At 41.7% G+C, this 9,742-nt stretch overlaps 1 protein-coding gene across 6 annotated transcripts in view; it reads right to left on the reverse strand.

The window, feature by feature from the left end:
* Positions 1–9,742, reverse strand: part of LOC121578268 (FERM domain-containing protein 4B) — a 70,153-nt gene that overhangs the window by 21,778 nt on the left and 38,633 nt on the right. For all 6 annotated transcript variants that reach the window (XM_041892513.1, XM_041892512.1, XM_041892511.1 and 3 more), the window contains 2 exons: positions 9,490–9,546; positions 9,084–9,106 (listed from right to left, as the gene is read on the reverse strand). In XM_041892513.1, coding sequence (XP_041748447.1) covers positions 9,084–9,106; positions 9,490–9,546 — 80 coding nt within the window. The remainder of the gene's footprint in view (positions 1–9,083; positions 9,107–9,489; positions 9,547–9,742) is intronic.

The following is a 9,742-nucleotide window of genomic DNA, read 5'->3' on the forward strand; positions in this document are numbered from 1 at the left end:
CTTTGGCATCAACTCAACTCGCCGTGTTTGGAGGAGGAGGAATGCTGCCTATGACCCCAAGAACACCATCCCCACCGTCAAACATGGAGGTGGAAACATTATGCTTTGGGGGTGTTTTTCTGCTAAGGGGACAGGACAACTTCACCGCATATCAAAGGAATGATGGACAGGGCCATGTACCGTCAAATCTTGGGTGAGAACCTCCTTCCCTCAGCCAGGGCATTGAAAATGGGTCGTGGATGGGTATTCCAGCATGACAATGACCCAAAACACACGGCCAAGGCAACAAAGGAGTGGCTCAAGAAGAAGCACATTAAGGTCCTGGAGTGGCCTAGCCAGTCTCCAGACCTTAATCCCACAGAAAATCTGTGGAGGGAGCTGAAGGTTCGAGGTTGCCAAACGTCAGCCTCGAAACCTTAATGACTTGGAGAAGATCTGCAAAGAGGAGTGGAACAAAATCCCTCCTGAGATGTGTGCAAACCTGGTGGCCAACTACAAGAAACGTCTGACCTCTGTGATTGCCAACAAGGGTTTTGCCACCAAGTACTAAGTCATGTTTTGCAGAGGGGTCAAATACTTATTTCCCTCATTAAAATGCAAATCAATTTATAACATTTTATAACGTTTTTCTGGATTATGTTGTTATTCTGTCTCTCACTGTTCAAATAAACCTACCATTAAAATTATAGACTGATCATGTCTTTGTCAGTGGGCAAACGTACAAAATCAGCAGGGGATCAAATACTTTTTTCCCTCACTGTATGGCGAGAGCTGAAAACAGCAGTTGATGGAGGGAACCCCTCAAACATTAAAGAATTGGAGACGTTTGCTGCTGAAAAGTGGGCAAGCTCATTGATGGCTACAAGAAGCATTTGTTGGCAGTTACCTTGGCCAAAGGCAGCACAACCAAGTACTAGCCCCAGGGCGCAAATAACTTTGTCCATGCCATGTCTTTATTTTGACAATTTAAATTGTAAACTTAAGTTTACAAAAATATAATTGGTTTTGCAATGTTGAAAACACAATAAGGTGTGGAGACCTTATTATTATTATTATTTGTTTTACGTATTTGACTAGAAATAGGGAATTATTTAAGAAAAGTGCAAGGGCACTAATATCTTTGGCAGCAACTGTATGTGCTGGTACTTGTGACTCCTGAGTAGGGTTGCAAAATTCCAGGAACGTTCAATAAATTCCCTGGTTTTCCAGAAATCCTGGGTTGGAGGATACCGGATTTCCTGCTTATTCAAATCAAAAATCTAATTTTATTGGTCGCGTACACATTTTGCAGCTGTTATCGCAGGTGTAGCAAAATGCTTATATTCCTAGCTCCAACAGTGCATTAATAGCTAATACAAAACAATGCACGCAAAGCCAAAACATTTTAATAAAGGAATTAAGAAATATAAGAATGAGCAATGTCAGTATATGAATAGCAAAGGTGTGTACAGCAGAAGTTACAGTGCATTCGGAAAGTATTCAGACCCCTTGACTTTTTCCACATTGTTACGTTACAACCTTATTCTAAAATGGATTAAATTGTTGTTTTCCCCTCATCAATCTACACACAATACCCCATAATGACAAAGCAAAAACAGGATGTTTAGAAATTTGGGCAAAAAGGTCAGGTTGGATGGGGACCGTCGCTGAACAGCTATTTTCAGGTTTCTCCAGAGATGTCCGGCCTCTGGCTGGGCCACTCAAGGACGTTCAGAGACTTGTCCGGAAGCCACTCCTGCGTTGTCTTGGCTGTGTGCTTAGGGTCGTTGTCCTGTTGGAAGGTGAACCTTCGCCCCAGTCTGAGGTCCTGAGCGCTCTGGAAAAGGTTTTCATCAAGGATCTCTCTGTACTTTGCTCCGTTCATCTTTCCCTCGATCCTGACAAGTCTCCCAGTCCCTGTTGCTGAAAAACATCCCCACAGCATGGTGCTGCCACCACCATGCTTCACCTTTGGGATGGTGCCAGGTTTTCTCCAGACATGACACTTGACATTCAGGCCAAAGAGTTCAATCTTGGTTTCATCAGACCAGAGAATCTAGTTTCTCATGGTCTGAGAGTCCTTTAGATGCCTTTTGGCAAACTCCAAGTGGGCTGTCAGGTGCCTTTTACTGAGGAGTGACTTCCGTCTGGCCACTCTACCATAAAGGCCTGATTGGTGGAGTGCTGCAGAGATTGTTGATCTTCTGGAAGATTCTCCCATCTCCACAGAGGAACTCTGGAGCTCTTTCCTAGTGACCATCGGATTCTTGTTGGTACCCTTCCCCAGATATGTGCCTCGACACAATCCTGTCTCGGAGCTCTACCAACAATTCCTTCAACCTCATGGCTTGGTTTTTGCTCTGACATGCACTGTCAACTGTGGGACCTTATATAAGGTGTGTGCCTTTCCAAATCATGTCCAATCAATTGAATTTACCAAATATGGACTCCAAGTTGTAGAAACATCTCAAGGATGATCAATGGAAATAGGATGCACCTGAGCTGAATTTCGAGTCTCATAGCAAAGGGTCTGAATACTTATGTAAATAAGTTTTTTCTTTTTTTATAAAGTATCAAAAAATTCTAAAAACCTGTTTTCGCTTTGTCATTATGGAGTATTGTGTGTAGATTGATGAGGAAAAACCATTAATTTAAGCCATTTTAGAATAAGGCTGTAACATAACGTGGAAAAAGGGAAGGGGTCTGAATACTTTCCAAATGACCTGTATATAGGATGAGCCTTGACTAGAATACAGTATATACATATGAAGTGGGTAAAACAGTATGTAAACATTCCCTCCTGATTCCGGGAATCCTCCAACTGGGACTTTGGGAAAATCTGGGAATTTATTTCAAGTTCCCGGAATTTTGCAACCCTACTCATGATTATTTGTTTGTTATTGTTACCACATTTACATTGAACATTCTTTGAGGTTGGTGTGTACAGTTTACCTAAATAATCTATGATACCAGTACAACGAGTGAGACATAGCCCTACCATACTTTGTCAATTTGCATACCATTTCCTCACACACAATAAAATACCTAATTTAATCATACATGCAACAGGTACCTCTCACTTTTGAGTAATGATTAGTATGTAGAACGGAGAAGTCTGGAGGTGATCTAAAACACAGCAATAGCATGTTATCTCTCTGTACTAACTGTGTTGCACGTCACTGTCAAGGTCTGTCATAGTGAACTATGAGTCACTCCAAACACATGAGGGGGAGCACTTGCTCTACAATTACTGATCGCCAAAGAGGGCTATGACTTGGCAGGCCAGAGCACTGGAACCCAGAACAAAAGCCATTCACCAGTTTTGGCATGCAGTGTTAAAAGGCACTGTACAACTCAAGAGGAGAGCTTTTCAAAAATATGACTTGGCCTCTAGGACAGGACTCAGACCGGCAGGTCTTTCATATATTTAGCATGTTCTCAACTACTGGGACAACTTTTAATACTTATGTGTTGGTCCTTTTTCATTGAATGTATTGGATGTATGTACTAACAAAATAAAAAGCATGAGCTGAACTTACATTTTCAAATATCTCACTTGAGGTTTCTCTATCAACTTCAAAGTTAATGAAAAAAGCATGAAGAGGCCATAATGATCTAGTTATGTGAACCTGCTTACTCCACACAAAGGTGAAACACTACAGAGAGAAAGACTCACTTGAATAATTGCTCCCAAGCTAGCTGCTTCTTCAAGGTTCACTAGTTTCTGCTGCTATGGCAGTTCGTTCACTGCTATGGAGTTTAATGGCATACATTTTATAGGGCGCTGAGCCTGGTGTTGTCGGGTGATCTACTCTGAAGCCACATCGCCTTACGATGTGTGTTATCTTCCTGCAGCGTGGGCTGGGGGCAACTCCTCCACCCAGCCAGCCAGCCAGCCAGTGTGTAGGCTAAACACTCATATGTCAGCTATTTCAGTGGGCTGAGAGTTGTTCATTGGTAAGGAAATGCAGGGAAAGAGACTGGGGTGTGAAAAGAGATGTGGTCCACATTGCTGTGCAAGTCTCAGTAAAAGCAGCCTGAATCTACACTCCAGTGAGTGAATTGACAGTGCCAGGCAGGGGTGCTGTAACTCAGGGGTTCCTAACCTTTTTTCCCCAGGGCCCCTTTTTCACATAGCCACTAGCTTGATTTTGTTTCATTTGAGGGACCTAGGAAAATTGTTATTTTGATGCTCATTTCCTGCAATTCTACGTAGTTTGACAATACATATTTTAGATACACTATTTAATAATAATAATAATAATAATAGAAAATAAAGTCTAGACCCGATTTACGCAAATATTATTCCGCTACCAAATATGTTATGATAGTTTATATGAACACTACATTTTATTAAACATATTCTCTTCTACATAAAGTGAATAGATCAATTGATAGCAACAGAGTCACACATTGTATAAGATTACTTCCCAAGCAAAGTCCAATTTCTTTGACTTGTCAACTTTAGAAGGTCGTAACTCTGCTTCTGAATGTCGTAGAGACAAAGCAAATATATTCCCATGTGCATCAGGGCCGTGACTTCATAGGGCATTTTACTGCTTGTTTCAAGCTTAAAGCATTGCGGATTTCGTGAATTGTAAAAATACAATTAGGAGAGTATTCAGACCACTTGACTTTTTCCACATTGTTACGTTACAGCCTTATTCTAAAATTGATTAAATAAACTATTTCTCATCAATCTACACACAATACCCCATTATGACAAAGCAAAATCAGGTTTTTAGAAATGTTTGCAACGTTATTAAAAATAAGAAACAGAAATATGAGACTCAAAATTGAGCTCAGGGGCATCCTGTTTCCATTGATCATCCTTGAAATATTTCTGCAACTTGATTGGAGTCCACCTTAAGTCAATTCAAATCATGTCCAATCAATTGAAAAGGCACACACGTCTGTATAAGGTCCCACAGTTGACATTGCATGTCAGAGCAAAAACCAAGCCATGAGGTCAAAGGAATTGTCGGTAAAGCTCTGAGACAGGATTGTGTCGAGGCACAGATCTAGGGAAGGGTACCAACACATTTCTGCAGCATTGAAGGTCCCCAAGAACACAGTGACCTCCATCATTCTTAAATGGAAGAACTTCCTAGAGCTGGCCGCAAGGCCAAAATTAGCAATCGGGGGAGAAGGGACTTGGTCAGGGAGGTGACCAAGAAGCCGATGGTCACTCTGACAGAGCTCCAGAGTTCCTCTGTGGAGATGGGAGAATCTTCCAGAAGGACAACCATCTCTGCAGCACTCCACCAATCAGGCCTTTATGGTAGAGTGGCCAGACGGAAGCTACTCCTCCGTAAAACGCACATGACAGCCCGCTTGGAGTTTGCCAAAATGCACCTGAAGGACTCTCAGACCATGAGAAACAAGATTCTCTGGTCTGATGAAACCAAGATTGAACTCTTTGGTCTGAATGCCAAGCATCACGTCTGGAGGAAACCTGGCAGCATCCCTACGGTGAAGCACGGTGGTGGCAGCGTCATGCTGTGAGGATGTTTTTCAGCATCAGGGACTGGGAGACTTGTCAGGATTGAGGGAAAGTTGAACGGAGCAAAGAGAGACCCTTGATGAAAACCTGCTCCAGAGCACTCAGAACCTCAGACTGGGGCGAAGGATCACCTTCTAACAGCACAACGACCCTACGCACACAGCCAAGACAACGCAGGAGTGGCTTCGGGACAAGTCTCTGAATGTCTTTGAGTGGGCCAGGCAGAGCCCGGACTTGAACCCGATCGAACATCTCTGGAGAGACCTGAAAATAGCTGTTCAGCGACGCTCCCCATCCAACCTGACAGAGCTTGATAGGATCTGCAGAGAAGAATAGGAGAAACTTCCCAAATACAGGTGTGCCAAGCTTGTAGCGTCATACCCAAGAAGACTCGAGGCTGTAATCGCTGCCAAAGGTGCTTCAACAAAGTACTGAGTAAAGGGTCTGAATACTTATGTAAATGTGATTTCAGTTTTTTATTTTTAATACATTTGCAAACATTACTAAAAACCTGTTTTTGCTTTGTCATTATGGGGTATTGTGTGTAGATTGATGAGGGGCAATTTTTTTTTGTTTTAATCAATTTTAGAATAAGGCTGTAACGTAAACAAAATGTGGAAAAAGTCAAGGGGTGTGAATACTTCCCAAATGCACTGAGCAAAAATATAAAACGCAACATGAAGTGTTGGTCCCATGTTACTACATGAGCTGAAAAAAAATATCCCAGAAATGTACATCCCTGTTAGTGAGTGTTTCTCCTTTGCCAAGATAACCCATCCACCTGACAGGTGTGGCATATCAAAAAGCTGATTAAACGGCATGATCATTACACAGGTGCACCTTGTGCTGGAGACAATAAAAGGCCACTAAAATGTGCAGTTCTGTCACACAACAATGCCACTAATGTCAAGTTTTGAGGGAGCGTGCAATTGGCATGCTGACTGCAGGAATGTCCACCAGAGCTGTTGCCAGACAATTGAATGTTAATTTCTCTACCATAATCTCTACCACGTCGTTTTAGAGAATTTGGCAGAACGTCCAACCGGCATCACAACCGCAGACCACGTATATGGTGTCATGTGGGCAAGCAGTTTGCTGATGTCAACGTTGTGAACAGAGTGCCCCATGGTGGCGGTGGGGTTATGGTATGGGCAGGCATAAGCTACGGACAACGAACCCAATTGCATTTTATTGATGGCAATTTGAATGCACAAAAATATTGTGACGAGATCTTGAAGCCCAGGTATCTGTGACCAACAGATGCATATCTGTATTCACAGTCATGAGAAATCCATAGATTAGGGCCTAATAACTGATTTCCTCATATGAACTGTAACTCAGTAAAATCAATGAAATTGTTGCATGTTGCATTTATATTTTTGTTCAGTATATATATATATATATATATATATATATTTATTTATTTTTTCAAATCAAGGAATGCCCCCCCCCATGACATGTTGGCGCCCCCATGCCCCCTAGTTTGGAAACCCCTGCTGTAACCTATAAACCTAATGTATTAGCCTATACTAAAGGACATCGGACTGATGTGACAAAATCGACTGAAAAGCACTAGGTAGACTTACACTATGCGTCATCTACTACATAACATTTCAGCTAAAATTACAACCCCTAGGCTACATTTTTTTCTTTACACATCTACAGTGACATATAGCGTACCGGTATGAACATGGCCCTGATGAAGATTCAAGCCAAGGCACAACAGGAAAACACAGAGCGATATCTCGGCAGGGGGTTGGCTTTGACCACGAGAAATGACATCATAATGGTTAGTCCCTCTGACGCCTGGCAGTCTACCGTGGGCAAGGGGGTCTGCACTCTTAAGGCTCATCCCTCTTAGAACAGGCTGTATGTTGGAAGGGGGGGGGGGTCTCCCTAACTCCTCCACATCTAATCTCAGAGCTGCAGGGCCCTTTGCAATGCCTGTTTTAAGCAGCATATGTTTTATGAGGGGATTTGCCAACCTTCCTCTCCAAAAAGGTACAAATGAAAACCATCAGAGAGGAAAAAGATGTATTAGCCTAAGAACAACCCAGGAGAGGGTAGGCTGGGCTATATAGTTGGACAGGCTGCCATCCACACTGATTTTACAGACTTTGCTGACAGGGTCTGTTTCATTGTGCTTTCAGTCAGGACAAAGTGCAGCACATCCCCATGCCCTCACAGGATGAAACATTAACTCACCTAGCTGCCTGACACCTCTGGGCTAAACAATCTGAAAACTCACCCCTAACATACTGCAATACAAAGCTGTGAAGGGCTTCACTGGCCAGTCTGAATAGAATACAATCACCATCAACTCTGTGAAGTTTGCTGAGAAGTTGGCTTAAAAAAAAAAAAAAGGTCCTGCTGAAATTAGAGTTTTTGAGAGTACAAAGATAGGACTTTGACGTAGAAACAAACTGCATTTTCAGCATTAAATATCACGGTGTGCATTCACACCATACAATTCCTTACAGAGCAGAACACAAAGCCTTGTGCTCAGATAATGGCCAGGGGCCTCTAGAGGACCCAAGCTGGGGAAAACGCCCCACAGGTTCAGCCATATAACCAGCTTGTCCACTCTGACGGACAGGACAATATTTACTGATTACCTCAGCCCTCTCCTCTCCATCTGACGACTAAAATAACAAACCTTATCACCAGGTCAAGCCTTTCAGTGCTTTATCCCGCCACAAAAACATATGTCCTAGTTCTAAATAACATTCTGAGGGAGAAGATGAATGATTGTTATCTGTATCTTGTGCAGGCAACAACAATCTAACCCAAGACATACTTACACTGAACTAGATGCGGGGAAAGGAAATGCAATAGCCAGGACACAAACTCAAACAGAAAGCAATTGAGGTCAGGTTTGCCAGAGTAAAGCCTATAGCATTTGGCTACTGAGGAATGGAGATTGAAAACAATAAAACACGTTCCATTTAACACGTAATCAGAACTGAGCAGGAAAACAGCATCTAGAAACATCACTGTGTATGTTCTACAGATGCTTTTATCAACAGGGAATATATAAAACATAGAGTTGCATGTAAAGCAAATTTCAGCTCAATTTAACACCAAAAGAACAACATCAAGGAAATCATCAACTAAGGGAACTCCAAGATAAAACTCAAAATCTGAGCCAACGTGATTAACCCTTAAATGACCACTGCGACCCTCCCTGCCTGGGTTGTTCACTGAGCTTTGACCCAACACCACAGGTCTCAAACATTTGGTATAGACTACATAGAAGCATTGATTATGGGGTAAATAATAAATATGTGTAGATTGCTTACTGTAATATGACTGTAGACTGCTTAAGAAACTTAAAGCTTACACAAAAACGTGTTTCATGAGTTAGCCCAAGTAACATAACAGTTTTACTATTTAATACATGTTTTAGAACGTCCCTTTCCAAATAGCCTACTGTGGCTGTAAATGTGACTGAATGAGTAGCCTGTGCAAGCTGAAGCAATTTATTACAATGGTATTAAACAAAAGATGCATGCAGATCATCATTTCACAGAATTGACTGTATTCTAATAATAATACATATGTATTTATTTATCGATTAGTGTTAACATGAGTGAATCCTTACTTTGTGTAGTCTCCTTTAGCTTCCTGGGAGAAAAAAAAAATAGCACCCTTATTAGTGAGAATGATGATACAACAAGTAGCCTACTAGACTGGAGGACTTGAACATCAATAGGCCTATGTCATTGCAAGTCTTGAATGTTACTTGGGACTACGGGAACACTTTTCAATCTCACTCAGTGTTGAATAGCATTACAGCAAAGCATATAATTGTACGCTAAAGAACTACAATCATTGTAGTATAATGATTTCAAGATTGAAGTAAAAACTTAACTACTACACATTTCTCAAAATAAGGTTCCGAAACCCTAACCCTTTTTGTAACAGCGTGCATGCACAGTGTTCATTCAGTTTAGATTCAAATCGCTGATGAATGACAATTACTCCACAAATAACAAAAATGAATTTACCTGCAACGCGTAAGCAGCTAATTTGAAAACGTTTTCACTCTCCACTTCGATGATCTCCTGTCGTGAAAAAAACAGAAAATGCGAACATTATAGGGTGAAAAACAAGTGTACCGTGTTCGACCAGTAGCACTTGATTTGAGGCAAATCTCATTACCACCCGTACCTCCGCTCAACAGTTACCGACTGAACCATTGTCACTGAAAAGCGGGTGCGCATGTTTAAGGTTGAGTCGGAATTTTAGAAGAGTTTTTAA

This window comes from Coregonus clupeaformis, chromosome 12, assembly GCF_020615455.1.
Source record: "Coregonus clupeaformis isolate EN_2021a chromosome 12, ASM2061545v1, whole genome shotgun sequence".
NCBI lineage: Eukaryota > Metazoa > Chordata > Actinopteri > Salmoniformes > Salmonidae > Coregonus > Coregonus clupeaformis.